The following is a 22,548-nucleotide window of genomic DNA, read 5'->3' as shown; positions in this document are numbered from 1 at the left end:
ACACACATAGGAGATGCCAAGGACGGGCCGGATCTTCTTGGGAACCCAAAGCATTGTAACGTCCGCAGCAGTCGATCGAAATAGAGGCGTGCGTTGGTTGGGAAGTTTTAAGAGGAGGGGAATCATAACGGGTTCAATTGATGTGATCCGATTCCTCCCCTCGGATCCGAAGCCCATTAACTCCACTCGTACATTATCCCATCGCAAAACAAGACAAAAAGAGTACAAAGCTACAACCAAGAAGGGGTACCCCCCACCAACCTAACTGCTGGGGACCACCGCTGCGATCGCATGAAGCTTCTTTGCAATTGCGGGCTTCTGGGCCGTCCGATTTCGCGCAGGCCGACGGGGGCGGCTTCGTAGTTCCTGAGGAATGATGTGGCGATTTTGGGTCACCGGGAATTGTCCGAAAGAAGCTTCCGTGACGGCTTAACGGAGAGGGGAAGTGCGTGCTGTGACGGTTATGCCCCTATCAGCCACCTGTAGAAGCCGTAGTAACCGCCGTCCTCCGCCTCCCGCCGCGCGCTCCCCTCCAAGTCGTACGAGTACCGCGCTGGCCCGCCGCCGCCGTCGTGGCTCCACCTGCCGGAGAACCGGAAAGATGAGAAGGAGGACGACGCCGACGACGCGAGCCGGTCCACGTACTCCCGTAGCCATCCCCTCCCTCCACCACCCGCCACCTCCGCCACCGACGGCGCAGGCCCAGCTACGATTACGGCGGCTGGTTCGGCCACCGCATCTCGTTTCTCCTCCTTCTCCGTCGTCCTCCGGATTCGCGCCACCACCGCCTCCACCTCCTCGTCGATCACGTACTCGAACGACGACCCCAAGGAGTACGTCCTCAGATGAGGCAGAGCGTTCACGACCGGTTCCGCCTCCGGTGGCGTACTTCTCCGGCTGACGCTGCCGATCTCCACCCGAAAGCTGCCGGACCCGGAGGGGTCCCCGTGAGAGGCGACCGTCGGCGGCGAAGGTAGCGGTGCCGCTCGGAGGGCGATGGAGGCACGGCAGAGAGGGCAAGAAGGAGTCGAGCGGAGCCAGGGGTCCACGCATCGGGAGTGAAAGGCATGGCGGCAGGCGGGGAGGAGGCGGAGCTCGTCGTGCGGGCGGAAGGGGTAGAGGCAGACGGCGCAGTCCAACGACGACTTGGGGACGGCAGCGAGGGAAGAGGCGAGGGAGAACAACGGGAGGGCGTCAATGAGCGCCTTCTTGTCCTGGTCGGAGAGGCCGGAGTTGGAGGCGGCTGCGGTCGCAGCAGCTGAGGACGAGGAAAAGGAGGATTCAGGGCGGCGGAGCTGGAGGAGCGGCGGCGCCGGTGGCGCCGGTGGCGCGGCGGAGACGGCGGAGGACCGGCGGCGGGAGGAGAGAAAGCGGAGGAGTAGGTGGATAGAGGCGGACGCGACGAAGACGAAGGCGATGATGGCGGAGATGATGAGGAGGCTGGGACTGAGGGATACTGAGGAGGAGGAGGACGACGAGGTGGTGGTGGTGGTAGAGCCGCGAGGGAGTGTCGGAGGCAAGTGTTTGAGGGGCCTCAGTGAAGGAGAAGGCGGAGGCGTAGGCCTCAGAGGTGGTGGCGGAGATGCCATTTTGGTGAAGGTGGTGCGGAGACGTGGCTTTGCGGGCGTGTTATAATATGGTGTGGAGTTTGGATGAGACGCTCGGCTGTTTTGCCTGCGTTCGCTTTGCCTCACTTTCCCTTCGATTCACCATATATGTTAATTAAAATTTCCATTATCCACGTAAAAAAAGATAACGCATATAATAATAATATCTATCATATATAGAACCAACGTAAAAAGAAAGAATAGGTTGCTTCCTTTTCGGTCCACCAACCAATATTAGTAGTTCCGTCGGTTTCCATTGGAAGCTTCACACAGGCTCTTCATGTACATGTGGGATGCTCGGATGGATGGAGTGTGCGTTAAGTTAGGGAGCTACACACCAAGCCGATGAAGCTTTAGCTTTGGTTATGAATGATGCGAGTCCAAGTCAATAGGAGAATCTACTCGTCATTTCTTTTTCCCTGCAGGTTGACATTTCATGTGTGTCCTCAGAAACATACTTAATGGCTATATGCCTCTTTGGGGAGGAAACTGTGTCGTCCTTCTTCTCGCATCTGTTTGCAGAGAGGCACCATGAAAGCATTCGTATTAGACCTTCTTCCACAGAAGACAAACCGACGTTGTGAGAACTAATTCTCCCCCAAACTTGGGAAGAACCTGCTGCCTGCGTTGTGTACTTGTAAGTGCATATGCTTCTCTCGTGTCAACTCTATGATCCCAACTCGATTGTTGGGAGTGACCGAGTAATCACATTCCTCTTGCTGCAAAAGATGCGCATGACCGTCACGTGACGCTCACCACCTGTTTGTGTTTATGCTTTAGACCACGGGCAGTGGGAATCTCGCGGAGAGGGAAAGAGAGACGAGGAGCAGCGCATGAGCGATGCCTGATAGCTCCGTACGGTGTCTTGTCGGTGAGCAAAAGAAGGGGCAGTACTGCAATCTGCATCGACAACATATTGGAGCCTTTCTCGAAAGTGGGGAGGGAAGGAATGCTGGGGCTGATCGCCGCAGATAAATTAGCCCATCGGTTCTTGCATCCAAATACTCCCTGCGTGCTTTCTGTAACCAAGAACCATTTTTAACGATGGGTCATGATTTCTCCTCTGTGTGTGGTCATGAAGGTGCCCATATAATTAATGCAGGGATGAGGCTTCACTTTCATCCCTGTTCAGGTTCATTCTGTGAGAGGAGTACTGGGTCCAGGATTAGATGATTCTGAGTTTTGGTAGGTAGATGAGAATAATTGGTGTCATGATACTTGACAACATTTGAGATAATGCATCCTAAAGAAAGGATTCCTCAGAAGATTTCTCAAAGGAAATGATGCAGCTGAAGCAAGTTTTCTCATATTAGTTTTCTGAGAGGAAAACAAAAGGAAAAATTAGAACACCTGCATCCTCTTAAAGATGATGATGTCTTTGAGAAACTATTGAAAGAGATGTGAAACCATGAGATTGGGAGCAAATAGTGTTATATGGGGAGGTGATGATCTCCTTCCTCAGCACTGGGCCATCCATTGTCTAAGTTGCACTGCTGGCTTGCCTTGTTTGTGATGGGAAGAAGCCAATGGTTTAGCAGTGTGGACATTTCCAAGATAGCAAATAGTATCTATTCAGCTTTGCAGTGTTTAATGTTTGCTGGGTTTTTCTTTTTGGCTGCTCAATTACTGCAAGCTTCAGATGCCTTGCAGTTTCTACACAGCTTTGTTGAATGTCTTCTCCTCCCAGAAAAATTGTCCTCTCTCACATGCCCTCCAAGACTTTTTAGTTTTTCTCTTTTTGCTTGTATATAATTCATAGATCTATATGGGATGGATTTTGTGATCACAAACAAGCAACAGTGTTTCCACATAAAGTTCATACATCCAACCAGCTTGACTTACTACTTGCAAAACACAATACATGAAAGTGTATATAACATTTTGTATGCAATTCATTGCATTTTATTATGTTGATGAAACTAGAAAATGCTTACAAGGATCAGTTAAGTAATAGTTTGATGATGTAAGAGGTTTGGAAACTTGGCTTGGCCTTGTAGAGACCTTATTTTTCTTTCTTTTTTTTGTGTGATTTCTTTTTAGTGGATTATGACCTTAGAAATCTCTACAAAAGTCATTATCATTCAAGTCAATTAAATAATGCCAATCTAAAGACATGTGCCTTTGAATTCTCAATGGGCTTTAAATTTCATGATTGATGAATGAAAACAACAACAACCTAATTTATTGTTTTATTCTCATTAAATGTCTGTGTGCATCTCTATGTCAAAGAAATAAACAAAGTGAATAAAAAATTAAGAAAAAAGGTTGATGTTATTGTTGGAAATTTATAAGTCAGTCAAGATTAGTCTAACAACAGATAAATCACAATCTTAGACTATTAAGTTGCAAGTCAAATTCGTCATATGTCTCTCTTTCACCAAATATATTTTTAAGAATTAAAGTTAATTAATGTGATATCTAAAACTAAATCATTAAGAAATTGATGTTTCATTATATTTTTAACATTAATCCCACATCATGTGTTAACTATGGTTTTAAATAGTATATACATCAGCAATAACTCTGTGATCTACATTAGGAATTTTATTATCCATCTTACTGAATCCCATGCGTCATGCACTAAATATTTTTATCCACAAATATATCTATTAGCTTAGTTGGTATAGACTTTAATAATTTATTATAAAAATCTAGATTTAAATCTCATCTTCATCATCTAACTATGGTTTTAAATATTATATATATATATATATATATATTTATTTATTTATTTCAACACCATCATAACCATCCTCCCACCCCACCTCTATCCATCCTTTCCATTGTGCATTCTCTCTGACATGGGCCCTATATGTACATATGACACCCTAAATTAGAGAAATATGATATCACCAACTAATAGGACAAGCTTTACCTTTACATAATATGCACACATAACATGGTTAATATATGTATATATATATACTTCAATTTTGACTCCAAAAAGATAAAAGACATGATGAAAAATGAAAAAGTAATGCTCAGAGCATCAGCCCATTATGTGACTTACAAAGAGGAATCAATGCCTGGGAGCAGTGTGGGGACCATCTTGTGATCAGATCGTAAAACCAGTCTGGGCTGTCAGAAATTGACATGATATGTATGATATGAAAGAAAGGAGAATGTACAGGAGAAATAGAAAGTGATTGTGCTCCACCATACAGATTCAAACATCACAACATGCTTCAGAGGAAAATGATTAGTTTAGATGACAAGAACAACTCCTTGACATGGTTCCTTCGTTCAAAGAAAAATCATATACCTTCATCAACTCCATTTCAGGTCTGTTCTTCTCTAGACAGCCATTTCAAAGACCACATCATGGCATTTACACTGTGTGTGGACAAAGCTCGTCATCCGTGAGCTGTAACCATGTCATCCGAAATGGACCGGTGAACCTGCACCCAAGTTTGGGACCTTCGTGCGATGGAAACTCCACGGATCATTGTCCTGTCCACAGAAAACGCACTTGGATGCCACACAGCTTGTGACCGTCCTCCTCCTCCTCGGTCCTGAGCAATAGTACAGTACTGCGTGCACAGGTGAGCCATCTCAGGAACAGTAGTGATATGTGCAGGAAATTAATTGTCGCCAAGGATCACTTGCTGTCGAAGTAAACTCCATGTGCTCTCCCCCACTCGAGCCATTAAACTCTTCGCATTTGATTCTTCTGGACCAAGCGACCCACTGTCTGCAGCGCCATGGCCAACCATGTCTCCCTTCCTTTTTCACAGTATTAGGTTAACAAGTGCAGTGAGTGTATCTCACAAGGAAGACGAAAACGGAGAGAGAGATGGTATGTATGTCTGCGGTCGAGGGGACACACGCGTGCAAACCTGCTCTTGCACGCGTGAGTCAGCTGTCGAGGAGGTCGTATCCGCCATGGCTACAATGCCACTTGTGCGTCTTCGATTTGGCTTCTCACCACAAGTTTCTTTTTTCTTATTTTCCTCATTTATAATATTTTCCTAATATTATTAAAAATATTATAATATAATATAAAAAAATTCATAAAGAGAAATAAAATAGATGACTGAAGGAATGCGGAAAAAAAAGTACACAATTAAAATAATCTAAAAATGGGAGTTACTTTTCAGAAAAACAAAAAAAAAACTTTTCTCGAGAATTCTCTCTTTATATTAACTTAAGGTGGGCCCAAACGTCCCGAAACAGGGAGGGGCTTGGTCGGTCGGTCTTGCTTACGTGCGTCGTGGCCTCGAACGAGTGGGGCCGGGGGTGGGGCCCAAGCCTTCCAATCGCTAATAGTCAGCTAATCGATCGACCAAATAATTAACGACGCGAACAGCTCATCGTGTTTCGTGCGGGCGCCCGTGTCACATGCCATCGTGGGTGGTCCCCAGCCACACCTATCCCCGCAATCAATCTCGTGAGCCCCATCTGAGAATTCATATATATATATATATATATATATATAGGAAAAAGAAAAAAGGGCTTTGAGATTAACAAAGACGCATCATGATGAAAGGGAGCAAATCATTGATTGGTGCCTCACGATCTGTCGTCGCTCCACTCATGCATCTATTAATCTTGCTACCTGCAATTATTGCGGCATTGTAGGTCCGAATCTTAAAGAAAGCGTTGGCGTTTAGAGCATCAGTTTTTTTATATTTATAACGTTAAAAGCAAAAATAAAAGCCAATATGTCGAAAAACTAACTCAATTAGCTTAAAGATTGACTCTCTCTCAATCACAACTATTATTGGCATTTGTATTGCCTTTCCTCCTCCTCCTCCTCTCTCTCTCTCTCTCTATAATAACCTCTGACGCCACCCCCGACCTCTCCACGCCACTCCCTGCTTCCACCGTCCATCGAGAATACAAAGCGAGGAACGCACCCAATTACGACGACAAGCACGGAAAGAAGAAACGAAAGAGAGGTCTCCTCCTCCTCAGTTCTCATCCGCATGGAGCCCTTTTCCATCTTGTATTCTTCTTCTTCTGATCTGGAGGCCGGATGGGGTCCTCCCTACGCCCACCCGACGCCGCCCTCCCCCCACGGTTCCGCCGGAGGAGTGGCGAGGCCTCGGACGCCCACGTACAGGTTCTTTTGTGTCGACGTCGACGGTCCACCGCACCACTTCTTGGACTCGTGCTTCCTCTGCCGCAAGCCCCTCGCCGGCAACCGCGACATCTTCATGTACAGGTAATTAGCTTCTTCTTCGTCTTCTTTCTATCCACTGATGGGTACTGATGTCGCGGGGGTCGCATGCAGAGGGGACACGCCGTTCTGCAGCGAGGAATGCCGGCTGGTGCAGATCGAGATGGACGAGGGGACGGAGCAGAGCAGGAAGCACTCTCTCAAAGCTGCCTCCTCGACGGACTCGAACAAGGCCGGCGCGGCCACCAGCCCCTCAAAGTCTCACGAGGCCCACGCAAGGACCGGCACCGTTGTGGCTGCAGGTTGAGGACCAACCATATACACCACACGACACGCTGCATTGTAAGGAAGAAAAGCAACAGCGAGCGCTGTGCGTAGGCAAAACCACTGAAGCATAGCGGAACCATATGGGCAAGTGGCTCAGAAATCCGCAGAAGAACGTGATTCTTCTTTCTTTTTTGGAGAGAGAGACTATGAGAGGAACTCTTTTCCCTTTCTTTTTCCCTTTTCTTTTTCTTCTGGAATAAAAGAAATGAGCCCGAGTTACGCAATGGCTTACGTTAATCGCCAACACCTCCCGTTCGTCGAGGCAACTCGTTCTTTAGGGTGCAGGAAAAGCTCCGTGTGACTATGTGAGGGGAGATCGGTAGCTCTTCAGCTGATGTCCTCTGTCTCTCATCATCCTTGCGCAAGGAGAACGCAGAATCCCATGCGGCGAGGACCGAGGACTGCAGCCGTCGTTCAGTGGAGTGGGGACAGAGCGTGGGTCTTCAGATTATGTAGTCACCCACCATGTCTCCTCTCTCTCTCTCTCTCTCTCTCTCTCTCTCTCTCTCTCTCCTAGTTGTAAAGGGCTGGACTATAGTGACCAATAATTGAGAGCATATTAATTATATGGCCAAATGCTGTGCATGAAGCTCAGGGTTGACGGCATCATTGTCAATAGCTACAGTATGTAATCTAATATGGGCTGAACTGTATTGCACAGTGCCGGGCTTTACATTCGCTGCAAAGCCTGGCCCAATCTTCAAGAAGTATATGTATATGTATATGTATATATGTACATATACATATGTATATATGTACATATACATATGTATATACACACATTAATTTTCTATTATACAAGGCATCTACTTCCTTCTCTTGCAAGTTAGTGTTGAGACTATAGGGAAGAACAAGGCCTTGTTCTTTAGCTTTATACTAAAATGGAAGTCAGGATGGTATGACTATCTGTAAACAGACATGACAGCAATCGAAGAAGTAGAAATGATACAACACGTGATTCACATGCTCTTCATGCTCATGGCCAAGAAATCCAAGTTGAGATCCAACAAAGATGATGGGTTTTGTGAAGGAACGGGTATTTGTACTGTTCCTAGTGGACTCGTGTGTCGTCATGAACTGCTGCATGGCGCACGTCACGCATTGGTCTATCATACTGTAACCTTCGTCCTCTCCTTTCCTTGCGGTGCAAGAAAACCCTGATCGCTTGCTTTCACCGATAAGTATCTCGACGCCCACCTTTCCTCTTTCTCTCGTGTAGCGCTCTGGTCGCGACATCCCACCGTGGGGAATCGCCCCCTTCGAGCTCTTAGGTGAGCGATCGGATGCCTCTTCACTCTCTGATTGCCCCTCACTGACAAGAAATTTCTTCTCCGATCGCCTGCGGAATCCGTGGGCAAGGTTGAAGCTTCAGGGCTTGATCTGGCGGAGGTCGAAATCTCTTCTTCTTCTTTCAGATGTGACCCAGTCGTCGATTAGGCAGGCAAATCCGACCAGCTTCAATGATGTTTCTTCTTCTTCCTCGGTGCTGCTTCCCTCGTTGTTAACGAAGCGAAGGTGCCATCTTTTCTCTGTTTTTCTTGTTTGGGGTCGGTGTGTTTCATTGAGTCGGATCGAATGGTTTCAACAAAGATGGAGTTTTTGACGTCCGTCTCTGTAGATTCAAGCGATCAGGGTCGATGCTACAATCGGGAGTTCTGAAGCAAGTGGTGCACCATGGATGATGAAAAATGCATGGCGCAGGGTAGTCCTGATGCGGACTGGTCGGGGCGTGAAACTGGTTCGCAACAAGGTTTATTGCCCTCTCCCTCTCCCTCTCCCCAAACACCTTGGCAGGTCATGCACAAAGCCGAGAACAAGTATGAAGTCGGCAAAATTGCTGGTAAGGAAGAGGCGAAACAAAGGCAAGTGAGAGCCATCCTTAACAAATTGACACCTCAAAATTTCCGACGACTCTTTGCCCAGATCAGAGGTGTTAACATCGACAACGCACTCACTCTTGCCGGTGCCGTCTCACAGATCTTTAACAAAGCTCTGATGGAACCAACCTTTTGTGAAGTGTATGCCACCTTCTGCCGTCATCTTGCTGATGTACTACCTAGGTTTAGCGAAGGGATTACGTTTAAGAGACTGCTCGTGAACAAATGCCAAGAGGAATTCGAAAGAAGGGAGCGGGAAGAAGCCGAAGGTCACAAAGTTGAGATGCAGCAGTCTGAGGCGGAAAAGGAAGAGAGGAGGCTTCTTGCTCGCATGCGTAGACTTGGTAATGTTCGGTTGATCGGGGAATTGTACAAACAGAGGATGCTGACCGAGAGAATCATGTATGAGTGCATCAAGAAACTGTTGGGGCAGCATCATGATCCCGACGAGGAAGATGCTGAAGCATTGTGTGAGTTGATGAGTACCATAGGTGAGACGATCGACCACCCGAAAGCAAAGGAGCATATGGATGCATATTTTGATACGATGGCAGCCTTATCAACAAATCAGAAGTTGTCGTCGCGAGTTCGATTCAAGCTGAGAGATGCAATCGATCTTAGAAAGAACAAATGGCAGAACAGAAGGATCAAGGAGCCAGCAGGTGTTCCTTGGGCGCGCCGTCGCATGGTTGGCACTATGGGTGGTGGAAAATGCACGGCGTGGCGGCGACATGCGCCTGGCGTCCCTCGAACGCGTTGGCAGGTCAAGCACAAAGCTGAGATGAAGTATGAAGTAGGCGGAATGACCGATGACGAAGAGGCAAAGCAAAGACGACTAAGAGCCATCCTCGAGAAACTGACACCTCAAAATTGTGAAGAACTCTTTGTGCAGGTTGAGGAGATCAACATCGACAATGCGGTCACTCTTACTGGCTTCGTCTCTCAGATCTTTGACAGAGCCTCGATGGAACCAGCCTTGTGTGAAATGTATGCTGGTCTCTGTTCTCGTCTCGCCGGCGTGCTGCCTGATTTCAACGAAATGGATGAACGTATTACCTTCAAAAGACTTCTTCTGAACAAATGTCAAGAGGACTTTGAAAGAGGGGAGAGAGAACAGCATGAAACAAACAAAGTTGAAAGTAATGTTCGGTTGCTCGGGGAATTGTACAAAAAGAAGATGTTGACCGAGAGAATCATGCATGAGTGCATCAACAAGTTGCTGGGGCAGCATCAGAATCCTGCGGAGGAAGATGTCCAAGCATTGTGCAAATTGCTGGGTGTGATTGGGAAGACGATAGACCACCCCAAGGCCAAGGAGCATGTGGATGCATATTTTGACATGATGGCAAAGCTATCGACCAATCAGAAGCTGTCTTCACGGACTAGATTTATGCTGAGAGATGTAATTGATCTTAGAAAGAACAAATGGGAAGCAAGAAGGAAAGAGGAGGAGCCAAAGAAGATCGATGTTGGTTCGACTGATTCTGGTGTGCCAACCATGGAGGATGACGCTGTTCCTAATTCGGCTCTTCCCGACATGGCACAGCAGGAATCCAAAGCTCAGGATATTTGAATCTAAATATATCCTTCGTATTTTGGTAGTCTGAATCCTGTAATGCATAGGATTGCTATCAGAAGAATTATAGATAATATTTTGGTGTATATATTTTCAATAATTAAATAATTTTATTTGTAAAAAAAAAACTATAATTAAAAAGATAAAGATACAATGGAACCAAAAGGTATAATTAAAGTCACCTTCCGGTAACTGGACTCCAACGTCTACCTATATATACCCCCCAATCCCGCCAATTTGAACCGCTACTTCTTCCTTCTCCTTCGCTGGCGGCGCTCACCGCCTGCGCCACTCTCATTTCCACCTCCACCACTAACAGACGGCGCGCTTCCTTCTCGTCTGCTACCACCCCGATCGTCTCAGTCCCGTCAGTGGGAGGAAAGGAGAGGTGTTCCTCCACGGTTTGGGCGCCGGAAAGTTAGAGGTCGAAGCCGGTGCTCCAGATCCCGGTGGAGTTGGATTCGGTCCTCCGGAGCCTGGAGGCGTGCCCGCCGCTGGCCCGCCGCTGGTGTTCGCTGGCGAGGCGCGGAAGCTGGAGGAGAGGCTCGCCGAGGCTGCGTTCGGCCGTGCGTTCTTGCTTCTGGGGGGCGACCGCACCGAGAGCTTCAGGGAGTTCAGTGCCGACGAAATAAGGGACACGTTTAGGGTTTTGTTGCAGATGGGCCTCGTCTTGACCTTCGGAGGACAGATGCCCACGATCAAGGTACCATCTTTCCTTCTTACTTCCATTTGAATCGTATGCTATGTTTCTAATAACAAAACCTCGATCCAGCACAGTCGAAACAAGAGACGGTGTGAAGCTTCCCATTTATCAGGGAGACATCATTCACGGTGATACCTTCGATGAAAAGGGTCGAGAGCCAGATCCAAGACGGCTGCTGAAAACCTACAGCCAGTCCGCAGCAACCTTGAATCTTCTTGGAGCATTTGCGACCGGTGGCTATGCATCCATTGACAGAGTCAACGAGTGGAACCTTGGTTTCTTGGATCGCCGCGAGCAAGGAGTCAGGTGATTTGTCATCTTCTTGTTTCTTCCGTTTTCCTACTGTTCTTGCATGTTCCCTTAGCTCTTATGAGCATGCCTTTCAACAGGTCCATTTTCCTACTGTTCTTCTGTACAAGTCTCATGGTTTGCAAAAGAGCGGCCGTCTCCTCGCCACTGGCCGCCGGATCGTCCTGCGTTCGGAACAAGGCGTGGAGCAGCACGAGCGGCACCCCGACTGCCATGGCGAGCAGGAACTGCGGCACGGCACTCGTCATTACGATCTCGGCGCCGACGGCGGCCATCAGGAGCGCGGCGACCAGCCTGCGGTCGACGATCTGGCGGAGGAGGGCGGAATTGGGGAAGGCCTCGAGGAGGGCGCCGTAGAAGAGGGCGAGCTTGGAGGCGGCCATGAGGAAGAGCATGGTGGCGCGGCGGCGGGGGAAGAGGGACGCGAGGAGGAGGACCCAGAGGAGGAGGGCGTAGTGGAGGCGGAAGGAGCGGAGTGCCCTGCGGGTGGAGCGGGCACTGTCGCGGGCGTGCTCCACGACGGCGGCGGAGCGCCGGAGTACGCCGCCGTCGGTCCCCATTGCCGTCCGGCTCGGGGATTGAGGTTCCCTGTCTCTTTATATTATGCTGAGGAGAAGAACACGTTTAGGCGGCCGAGATGGGGAAGGAAGAATAACGCCACGTACTTTAATTTTGTTGTCCTTTTTTTTCCTCATTAAAACCTCCTAAAAAGTGGGAGTCGCAATTTATATATACATACAACTAAATATTTATATATATTATAATCAGCGATTAAAAAACCATTTTTTATTTTAGATATTTTCTAAACAGTACCTATATTTGGTTTTTTTAAAATAATATCCTTAATTCAAAAACTATCCAAATTACTTCTCGTCCACCCCTTTTTTACCGTTGCCTCTTGTTTTGCTTGCCTCCTCCCTATATCACGTTTGCTCTCGTTGGAAAACATTACACTAATGGAACAGAGTGGTCGGTGAGACTAATCCACGTGTAAAGATGCGAGCAACTACGAGAGGGGAGGTGGGATAGGGTGCAATGATGGAGGCGACATAGGACGACGATACAAAAAAAAAATGTGACGATGGATCCAATAAGATAGTTGACAACGATAATGACATAGGAGACAACAATCAGTCCCATAAGTTATGATGGAAGAGTGGTGGAGATGCAATAATTTTGGATTTTTATTGAATTAGAAGGTATGGTTTGGGAAATATCCAAAATAAAGATATTTTTTTTATAAAAATCTTATGATTATATATATATATATATATACTCACACTCACACACACTCTCTCTTTACATCTCATATTGATGTAAAAAAAATTCAAATCTTATAAAAATTACGTCAGGATGCACCTGATAAAGCTCTCTACGATGCTCAAATTAATGTTAATTTTAGAGTATTCGTTGAATACCAAAAAACTTACAGGATTAAAAACATAAGGGGGCTTTCACGGAAGATTTTAGGACCATTATCCTCGAAGATATGCCTTAATGCTAAGGATGATTATATGCCTTCTCCACTCACAAACATAATTATGTATTACCAAATCCAATCCGAAAAATATAAAATGATCATAAATGTAATTATAACATCAAAGAGATGAGATTATGTTGATCCGTGATATCGATCACATGACATCGAAATGTCGATCACGCCGAGATATCAACTCGATTATGATATCAAAATATCGTAACGTCAAGGTATCAAACTAAGATATCGATCATACTCACAACGTCTAGGTGTCAACCACTGATCACGTATTATTCCCATATGACTTGTAGACGTTCATGTAGGCTGCCCATAGTAGGAGGCACCAGTTTGCAAGAGTGAGCGCGTCAACAAACATTACAGGACTGCAATGCAGGCACAGTGCTAGTGATGAGCACTCGTTTTCTTTATTGGCAATACATACGACCTCTGCACCTCCACCCCTTCATTGTTCACTGTTCACACAAACACCCATCAACTCGGCCACCAATGCCTTGCTCACTTATCATGGCCTGCTTTCTGTTTCCATGGATGATACAGGAGCTCTGCTTCAGCAAATGATGCACCGGAAGTGACATCCAGAAGCAAGTCGCCTTCGGAATCATCAGCGATGGACGGCGGTGGGGGTAAGATGGAGCTCCTACGGGGAGGAGATGCAAAGATTCTTCTTGGACTGAAGCAAGCACCATCATGGTCCACAGAGTCCCCTCTGTCCCAAGGTTCCAGCTGAGTTGAGCATCTTGAAGGAGGATTCATGCCCTCGGATCTGCACACTCTTTTAGGACTTCTCATAGTACTCTTCAGGTCTGAAATTGGCAGTACGTATATTACCATAAGATAGAAAACTATTTCATTTTACATGATTCTTGTGATCAAAATTGCCCAGTCAAGCAGATGGCATTCATATCTTTCATCTGTTCAATAGAAACATCAAAGAATCAAACCTGGATAGTTCTGATTTTGTTTATCCTGATGCCTTTTCATGGATGCCAAGTTAGAAAGACCAGGAAGATTTTGTCGGTTTGATGTTTCATTTCCTCCTTTTATCTTCTTAGAAGATGCATCCTACAACAATTGAGGTAGCATATCAATCAGAACATGGTACATTCCTTTTATAAGTAATACTAAATTCTCCTTTTACCTTTATCTGTTGATAGTACTCTAACCACTGAAGATTGATGCAATTTAATAGTACAAGCCTCTTCAATGTCCTGCGCTCTTCAGCATTTGCTCCTGACAAGGAGAGATCAAAAACTCCTTCTTGAAGCAGTCGCTGGAAGTACGGTAACGACTTTAAGAATTGGGGACCGGCAAACATGCTTTTGAGGCTGCCAAATCAACAAGAATGTAGTATGATAATGGGAGAACAACTTTAACTCAATAGAAGAATGAAGTTACAGAAATGCAACAGACGTTTCAGGAGGTTTAGCAGTGTCTATAGATGGTAGATATTTCATCAAATGTTGTTGTTCCTCATCCGTCAGATATTCCATAAAATTCTCAAAGTTGATGACAACCTACCACGGTAAAATGGCCAAATCAGTTCTCACTTGTGTGGGCTACATCAAAAACACTGATACAGATACTAAAAGCCAAAAGAACTATATTCTTACATTTAAATCTGCAGAACTTAAAGGAGAATCTCTATCTTGCAGGATGTTTAAGTTTTCATGTGAGCTTTTATCCCTGAAAAGCACAGACACAAAGCATGGACCGACCTTCAGTAGACCAATCAAGTGAATTTCACAACTATTGAGAGATAAGCAAAGAGCATCTTTTTGAAACAATCACATAGTCTCTTCTTTTTGTTCATGCAAGAAAGTACCTTTTCACAATCTCTTGGGACATTTGTGTCGTAGCAGCAGAATTCAGAAAACTTGTTCTTTTGCTCTCAGTATTTACAGGAGAACCACAATAACCTTCATTGGTAGTGTATGATTTATCTACTGGAAGTGAGCTAGCTTCAGATTCCTCCTCTACAGATTTCGAATGTGGATGATTTATGAGTACACCTCCATACCCGATCTCAGACGAGCCAAGTGGCGTCCCGCTATCGTAAAGCAGATCATCTTCTGAGATTATTGACAGATTAGAATATTGGTCTTCATGTAATATGGAACATAAGTCCTTTGTGAGCTTTTCAACGGGAGAAGGCTTCGGCCGAGTTACAAATGTCCTCTTCTTCGATGGCACTAGTGAATCCCATACATGTGACTGCACTGAACCTGAAAAGCAAACTAAAAAGCTATTGAATGACCATACCTTAATTATGGTGACAAGTTAGGGCCTAACATAGTATCAGTAAGTAAACTAGCTCCACATATTAGACGCTGAAAGTAAAATAGAACTCTTATTGTTGGTTGTCCAGTTCAAGTGTTCCAAAATTTCTGTGTAAAACTAATACATTTCGGTGTCCACATATATCATCACAGCAATACACAGAATCAAAGGAGAAAATTTAATAAGCAAAAGAAGCTAGTATCGGTCATTTAGCTTCTAATGAATGCATACTTAACGGACTATAGTCTGATCCAAAACTCAGTCCATTTTGTTTTGCTTCCCAAAATACTTTACTTCAAGAAGAAGGGCTGGCAACCCAGTTGTCACAAGAAACCCAGTAAATTATACATCTTTGAATTCTCGAAAATAAAAAGCCTGTGGTTTTCTAGAGAGAAAGGTTGCCTAATGTTTAGAATAACAGAAAAGATAGTAACCTGTCACGTCACTTGCATCAGCAGAGCCAAATTGTACACAGCTGTCTGAGCCTGATATGGCTGACTCAGAACCGGATCCATTGCTTATAATACCCTTGACGATCTTGTGAAAGTTCTGGTCACAATACTGCATTTCACAGTCACTTCCCAACATACCATCTCTTTGCTTTTCCATTTGCAACTTCTGTTCTTTGGGTTTGAAGGATAAGTTTTTTATTTTTGAGGATTTTAGCCCATCCATGGCAAAACCTTCGCGAGCATGCTGTGGTACATAGTTCATCAATGAACCTTTGGTCCTCCACCTAGAACCACATGCATTGCATAGAACTGGCTTATCAGATGGTCCATTCCGCCAAAGAGGGGTACCTATTTGATATTAAGCTTCAGCGACCATATGATTGCTTAGGAACACAAATCCTAAAGCTTATTTATGTCAAAGAGAATAGAAAAGTGACATATAAACATAGATTTTCTTGATTAAAACAAGTTTCTTGCCTTTGAAACAAGCAAAAGTGCATATCTGAAAGACATAATTAATAAGCTTGTAAATGAAGACATGGATGATGGAACTATGTTAGCAGATGAAACAAAAGCCCAGTGTTCGATCACTATGAAAAGACATGGAAGTACAGAAGCAACAGAAGTAGGAACATAAGAATTATATTGCACGATGTGCTTCCAAAAAACCAAACTCTTCTGCACACAGCAATGTAATATATGCCCAAGCAGTCCAATAAAAATCAACACACCATGATACAATTTGATAATGACCAACATGACAAACCCTTTTAGATGACTATTTTCTCAGTCTAATCTATAATTCCTATTTCAGGCCATCTCCTTCAAATTGTCATCAAAATCCTAATTATTGTCCATATTTTGGAGAACGTTTGAACAAAAAAATAGAAAACAGAAATTTTGTCATTCTATGAATACTTTCTATGATCTAGATGAACAAACATGAGACGGTGTGATTATCAGACAAGGAAGAAGTCTTACTAGCAAACAAACAAAATAAACAACCACACGGATGCCACCAATGGACACTTAACTTCCGATTCAAGATTCTAAAAATGTGCCCTGGGTGCTCAAAAAACCATTAGCAAAGACTAAAAAGACAATCGTGGAGTGAATATTATTTATAAGCAAATGCTTATAAACCGTACATGAAACTTATGGTAAGTAATCAATAAAAGAAGAGCTTAGCTGTCAGCATCATAGAACGATTCTAACAACTGAACAGCGGTTAGCTCGATTGTCTCAGTAAATGAGTTTACAACATGAATGTCGATCGCGAATGTAAACCTAGAAGCAAACCAGCTCTCCCATAAGATGTACTCGAGAATTTTTGTCCTTATTATCGCATTCTCTTGATGTTGTGTAGTATTGAAAACATGCAACTCTTATTCATTTTAGAATGGACCTGAATTTGGAATATACATCGACAAAGAACCTACTAACGCAGCAGGTCCAATGGCATAATATGAAATGTGCCAACAATAGTCAGTGAGTGATGACTCAGTTAAGAAACCTATGCTCCCGGGAGAAAAAGAAACCTCACATCTAATTTAACATAATGTGCAAATCCTATTGTGGTAAGTTAAGTTATTCCACAAATTTCACAAAGTAGAAGCAAGTAATCTACTACCATTCTAAACAAGAGAAAGCATTTTTTTTTGTTTGCCGAATCCTAAAACAGGAAGAAGGAAATGCGAAGCGTCTTCAATTCTGCAATCCCAATTGGAGGTCACTGGAATTTACTATAATGTTTTGTAAAGCCACCGCAAAAAATTCTTCCTTCTGAGGATAGTTAGTTACAAAGATACCGAGATTCTTCTAAGAAGCAAATCTGGAGTGACAGAAACTGCAAAGGTAATAAAACGAAGCACAGACATCAATTAGGTTCAATTGATGATATCACATAGGATAAAGTTGAACCTTCTTCCACCTGACCGAGCCAAGCAAAGACCAAGAAGAACATCCAATAATTCTTCAGATGATCACATGGAGCGTTTGCATTCAATAGGTTTTGGTAATGAAATCATACATATATACACACACACAGACATAACAAAACATCACTGTCTCAACAAAAACTTGTTAATTTTAAGAAACTGAAGCATAAAAAAAAAAATCAGAGAAGCAAGACGAAGATCCAGAATTGGTCACGGACACGAGTAGCAACTCACTTGTAACTCCACAATGGCAGCAAGGTCCTTGTTTTCCCATGTGTTCCACTCCCTCCCTCTCCCCCTTCTAATCCCAACAGAAATCAGCGACACAGGAAGAAGAAGAAGAAAAGAATTGTATTTTCATGTGAGAAATTGTGCTAAAACTAGAAAGGCTTCAATAGATTCTTGCAGCCCTCCAAACCAAAAACCAGCAGGACATGAAACGACTCAGAACACAGTAACAGCTAGCAGAGGCCCCTTTTCAGAAAAAAAAACCAACTTTTAGAACTCCAGAATTCTTCTTTCCAGCCCAAGAAGACCACAGAGGGAGGAAAGCAGGAAAGAAAGAGGAAAGATGCTGGAGAAGGGAGAGGAAGGATGGAAGGGGAAAAAGGGAAAGAAATTGCAGGGTGAGATAGGGCGTGCAGGTCAGACTCTGTACAATCCAATGGAAGGGAGGAGTCCACCAAGCAATCAAATTAAATGGCATGGGAAAAGGAGAGGAGGTGAATGGATGGGGGAAGGAGTCCTCCCCTCTCTTTTCTGCATTGTTTTTTGTTGTGTCTCCCATCACCACCGCCCTCTCTGCCTTGGCTTTGGGGTTAGGATGCTGAGTGACTGACCAAATGTTACAAACAGCTCATCTTTCTTTTTCCTTTTTTTCTTTTTCTTTTTTAATATATATATATATATATCAAAATTTAAAAATATCTATAAATATTATAACAATTCATCATATAATTTATTATCATTTATATTATTAATTTAAATTTCTCGTCAATCTAAAGAATATCAAAATGTTAAAAAAAATATTTTTTGATTAATACATCTATATAATTAATCTTATCATTTTTATCTAATTGACATAGTCACGATGATGAGACGAAGAATTTTATCCTTATCAATATATTTATATATAAATTAGACTGTTTGAATTAAAATAAGTATATGAAATAAATATAATGTAGTGGTTTACACTTATGTCAAGTTTGACCCTAATTTTTTGTAGATAGCTATGCACATAAAGTAATTATTGAGAATAAAAGAAGTGGTGGAAAGAATCATAATGTTTAGCTATCCCTACCAAAACCATTTGATTGCTGTGCTCTGTTCAGACCTTTGATTAAATTGGATTCCCAATTTGGAGTATCTAAACTTGAGGCTATTAACTATCTTCTTCTAATTCAAATGCCCTGATGAGTTCTACCTTTAATTTGACCAAACCTTTTCCCAACCCAAAAGTCATTTTAATTTCAAGTGAATTTGGAATTTAAAATTGATCCAAGCTTTAAATTGAACAATGAATAGCTAAAATGTAGGCAGGCTCTGAACATTCCAAGTTGAAACATAAAAGTCCAGCTTGAGATCAATCAAAGTCATGATCAGAAGTGTCAAGCATGCATGTTGGATTGAGTTGAATGCTTTGACAAAAATGCAGCAGATGGCATAAATCATGCAAAGGTTGTCTAATTTTGCAATATTAAACAGTGGTTCAAAGCATGAAACTTTCATCATGAAGGATTTATGCACACAGTCTCTATCTTTTATAAATAGAGAGATATTACCTATAAAAGAATAATCTTATTGTTGCATCAAACTCACCTCAATGTAGTATCAGAATTCATCATTATGTTGACTTGACTATAATAGAGTTAATTATGAAATGGCATTGCACTAATCATAAATATCCACAAATGTAACATTTGCAAGTCAATCATAAACCTAATAAACATGTTGATCAAGGTTTTTGCTAGAAGAAGCACCCCATTTAAATCTAATGCTTATATGCAGATTTATGCTTCTTAAAAGATAAAAACTAATGATGATTGACAATTCCAATTATCATTATTTCTCACTAAATCTTTCAATTTTATTGTCTATGAAAAATCTTGATCATATTTCCCACAATCTAAATGTAATCTCATCTGTGATATATAATTTTTTTTTTCGATTAGTATGTTATCATTTGTTATCGAGAAATATTAAAAGACTTTAAGATAAATAAATAAAAAATAACCTCATTACGCGATGCCGTAGCTTTAACAAATGAAAATAAATTGCAATTAAAACGAAACATTCTCGAATCAAAGATATGCTGAACTTAATTAAGCTTAGTATATGTGTTCAACGTGCAAACCTCGAAGCCTTAAAGATATGCTATTTAAAATATGTTAGCTAATATTTGGAAAATTAGATATGTTATGCCATTGGATTCTTTTTCAAGCATTTAGTATAATCTTTATGGTATTTATTTTATTATTAAAACCAAAACATACAATGAAAGAGAATTAGGAATAAAAAAATCTAATGTGACAAAGGAAAACATAGGAAAAGTAAAAGTAAAATAACACCGAGTTATTGACGGGAAAATATTCATCTTCGATAAGAGATCCGACAAGACGAATAAAAATAGATATTATGATCTTACTAATGGGCCTCAACTATATGGGCTTAAAAGGCCCATAAAATAAGAACAAGAACAAGAAATAAACCCAAAAAAAGATATCATTGGCCTACCTTGTGATGGGCCGAAGCAGGCCCATAAAGCAAGTACGAGAGAGAGGGAGAGATAGGGTTCGTCGGGCTCCTCTCTCTCTCTCTCTCTCTCTCTCTCTCTCTCTCGGGGGGTATAATAGCTTTGCGTTTTGTCTTGTTTTATTCTTGGTTAGGGTTTTGTTTGCGGCGTCGGCGAGAGAGGAGGGACACCGATCTATCTCAGAGATGGAGCAGACCTTTATCATGATCAAGCCCGATGGCGTCCAACGAGGCCTGGTAAACCTCCCTTTCTCCCCACCTTTGCCTTTCAGGGCTAATCATTTAGTGGAAGACGGTCGTATCGAATGCTGTAGTCGTCGTTGTAAAGTAGATCGGTACAACGCTCATAGATTTTGTTTCGATTCGTTTCGTTCGTCAGGTTGGGGAAATCATTGGGCGATTCGAGAAGAAGGGTTTCTACCTGAAAGGTACGGTTTTTGGGTGTCTCGTGTTGCTCTCTTTTGGTGATTTGGAGAAGGAAGATGGAAATTTTGTTTTGGTGCCATAAATCAGGGTTGAAGATGGTGAGCGTGGAGCGCTCCTTCGCCGAGAAGCACTACGCCGACCTCTCCGCGAAGCCCTTCTTTGCCGGGCTCGTGGAGTACATCATTTCCGGCCCCGTGGTTGCGATGGTGTGGGAGGGAAAGAGTGTGGTTCTCACCGGCCGCAAGATCATCGGCGCAACCAACCCTGCCGACTCCGCCCCCGGCACCATCCGTGGGGACCTTGCGATCGAGATCGGCAGGTGATTTCTTTGTCTCTGATTCAGCAAGGCTCATTTTTGTTTGCGTTCTGATATCAAATACATGATATGGATCTCAATTTATCGTATTAATCAAGGATTAACTGCATTATATTCAAGAATGGTGGCTGTCTTTTTCTCTTCAATTGACTAAGACCTTAATCAACCACAAGAATTGCTTTGCGATAAACATGACTACGTGTGATTTTTCTTTTGAGTAGGGTGTTTGACTAGATTGCAGCTAGGAAGTTTTTGCTTTACATGCTCACATGATTCTACATCTCATACTAGTCCAAACACTTTTTTGTTCCCTCTTCCCTTTGGAACTTGTAATTAAATTCCATAATTCTGCATGTGTCTCTCTAAATAGGGAGTTCAATGCATGTTTTGATTGGTCGAAAACCCTTTGGCTCTAATCTACACGGTACGGTCTCTCTGTATGTCGAACTTGGATCCAAGTGGAAGTAGAAGAAGAGCAATAGAAATGTTAAAATGGCGGCTCCCGGATGCCTTTGGAGGCCAGCATTACAGGTAGATACTCAAGGAAAAAGGGCTATGAAAGGGTTTGAATTGAATGTCAATTTAGTTTGCTGGAAAATACATGAATGAACGGCATCTACTGAGGACCAACAAATCGAATGTTCTACTGCTTGTATGTATACATGGAACTTTGTGTGTTGTTGTTCATCTGGCAGTTAAGATGACCGATATTATCAAGATAAAACTTCATGAGTTAGGCAGAGAAGTAGCTGATTAAATTCTTGCTCGCAATCGTCAGTGCTTTTGGATTATAAAACTGTTAGCAGCAAATCATATTTCAGGAATAAAATTGTGGCACCCTATGTTATAAGAAGCAATTTGATTAGAGTTTCCCTGATATCTGTAACCACTGGTATGACACATCTGCTGCATATGCGCAGGAATGTCATTCACGGAAGTGATTCGATCGAGGGTGCGAGGAAGGAGATTGCTCTGTGGTTCCCGGAAGGCATCGCCGAGTGGCAGAACAGCCTCCACCCTTGGATTTACGAGTAGAGATGAGACATATTGTTGCTCTCTCAACTTTATCTAAGCTGGGCAGTATTATTTGATTCCAAGCTGATGAAACTTCAGTTTTGACTCTTTAAATTCCTGTAGTAACTGTTTCAATTTGAGAAGTTATGTGACATTGCGGACTGCCTTTGCATGGCATTTTTGCTATCGTTGTTGGTTGCTCTTTATGGTCACATTTGTGGTGATTTACTATTTATTTACGTGTGTGTTTTCAGTAACATCATCTGTAATAGGGAAAAAATATTATGATTCCAATTTCCAGAGTTGCTCGAATATTTGTAGGTTTGGAGTGGCTTTACTGTGGTGTTTTATATAGAGAG

The 22,548-nt window shown here is 43.1% G+C and overlaps 7 protein-coding genes across 10 annotated transcripts; 4 read left to right on the top strand and 3 right to left on the bottom strand.

Moving 5' to 3' along the window:
- Positions 1-93: 93 nt before the first annotated feature.
- On the bottom strand, positions 94-1,666 carry LOC103972643 (E3 ubiquitin-protein ligase ATL4-like). The gene has a single exon (XM_009386987.3). The coding sequence runs from the start codon at positions 1,587-1,589 to the stop codon at positions 462-464; it is 1,128 nt and encodes a 375-aa protein (XP_009385262.2). The 5' UTR covers positions 1,590-1,666; the 3' UTR covers positions 94-461.
- A 4,704-nt stretch (positions 1,667-6,370) lies between these two features.
- Positions 6,371-7,272, top strand: LOC135652138 (FCS-Like Zinc finger 3-like). The gene is made up of 2 exons (XM_065172872.1): positions 6,371-6,771; positions 6,841-7,272. Exons 1-2 carry the CDS (start codon positions 6,533-6,535, stop codon positions 7,031-7,033), a joined length of 432 nt encoding a protein of 143 aa, XP_065028944.1. The 5' UTR covers positions 6,371-6,532; the 3' UTR covers positions 7,034-7,272.
- A 902-nt stretch (positions 7,273-8,174) lies between these two features.
- Positions 8,175-10,580, top strand: LOC135652508 (eukaryotic translation initiation factor-like). Its single transcript, XM_065173480.1, has 3 exons — positions 8,175-8,324; positions 8,413-8,568; positions 8,672-10,580. The coding sequence occupies exon 3, from the start codon at positions 8,728-8,730 to the stop codon at positions 10,501-10,503; it is 1,776 nt and encodes a 591-aa protein (XP_065029552.1). The 5' UTR covers positions 8,175-8,324; positions 8,413-8,568; positions 8,672-8,727; the 3' UTR covers positions 10,504-10,580.
- Positions 10,581-10,659: 79 nt separating this feature from the next.
- LOC135653020 (phospho-2-dehydro-3-deoxyheptonate aldolase 2, chloroplastic-like) lies at positions 10,660-11,519 on the top strand. Its single transcript, XM_065174429.1, has 3 exons — positions 10,660-10,694; positions 10,870-11,209; positions 11,322-11,519. The coding sequence occupies exons 1-3, from the start codon at positions 10,660-10,662 to the stop codon at positions 11,517-11,519; spliced, it is 573 nt and encodes a 190-aa protein (XP_065030501.1).
- A 4-nt stretch (positions 11,520-11,523) lies between these two features.
- Positions 11,524-12,628, bottom strand: LOC103972640 (uncharacterized). Its single transcript, XM_065174428.1, has one exon. It carries the CDS (start codon positions 12,076-12,078, stop codon positions 11,524-11,526), a length of 555 nt encoding a protein of 184 aa, XP_065030500.1. The 5' UTR covers positions 12,079-12,628.
- Positions 12,629-13,261: 633 nt separating this feature from the next.
- On the bottom strand, positions 13,262-18,481 carry LOC103972183 (GATA transcription factor 26). Of its 4 annotated transcripts, none has more exons than XM_065173481.1 (8): positions 17,917-18,481; positions 15,728-16,093; positions 14,839-15,250; positions 14,627-14,699; positions 14,427-14,530; positions 14,155-14,341; positions 13,958-14,078; positions 13,262-13,819 (listed from the first exon to the last, which is right to left on the bottom strand). In XM_065173481.1, exons 1-8 carry the CDS (start codon positions 17,954-17,956, stop codon positions 13,512-13,514), a joined length of 1,611 nt encoding a protein of 536 aa, XP_065029553.1. In that variant the 5' UTR covers positions 17,957-18,481; the 3' UTR covers positions 13,262-13,511. The 4 variants fall into 4 exon arrangements, with proteins under 4 accessions (XP_065029553.1, XP_009384693.2, XP_065029554.1 ...); XM_009386418.3 differs by having other exon boundaries at positions 14,839-15,238; positions 17,917-18,479; XM_065173482.1 differs by lacking the exon at positions 15,728-16,093 and having other exon boundaries at positions 17,917-18,478.
- Positions 18,482-20,516: 2,035 nt separating this feature from the next.
- Positions 20,517-22,375, top strand: LOC135653328 (nucleoside diphosphate kinase 1-like). Its single transcript, XM_065175200.1, has 4 exons — positions 20,517-20,670; positions 20,813-20,861; positions 20,947-21,178; positions 22,096-22,375. Exons 1-4 carry the CDS (start codon positions 20,620-20,622, stop codon positions 22,208-22,210), a joined length of 447 nt encoding a protein of 148 aa, XP_065031272.1. The 5' UTR covers positions 20,517-20,619; the 3' UTR covers positions 22,211-22,375.
- Positions 22,376-22,548: the final 173 nt, after the last annotated feature.

The sequence above is a fragment of the Musa acuminata genome, chromosome BXJ3-11, assembly GCF_036884655.1.
Source record: "Musa acuminata AAA Group cultivar baxijiao chromosome BXJ3-11, Cavendish_Baxijiao_AAA, whole genome shotgun sequence".
NCBI classification, from domain to species: domain Eukaryota; kingdom Viridiplantae; phylum Streptophyta; class Magnoliopsida; order Zingiberales; family Musaceae; genus Musa; species Musa acuminata.
The sequence above is the reverse complement of the archived record's forward strand: the minus strand, read 5'-3'. Positions and strand labels throughout refer to the sequence as shown.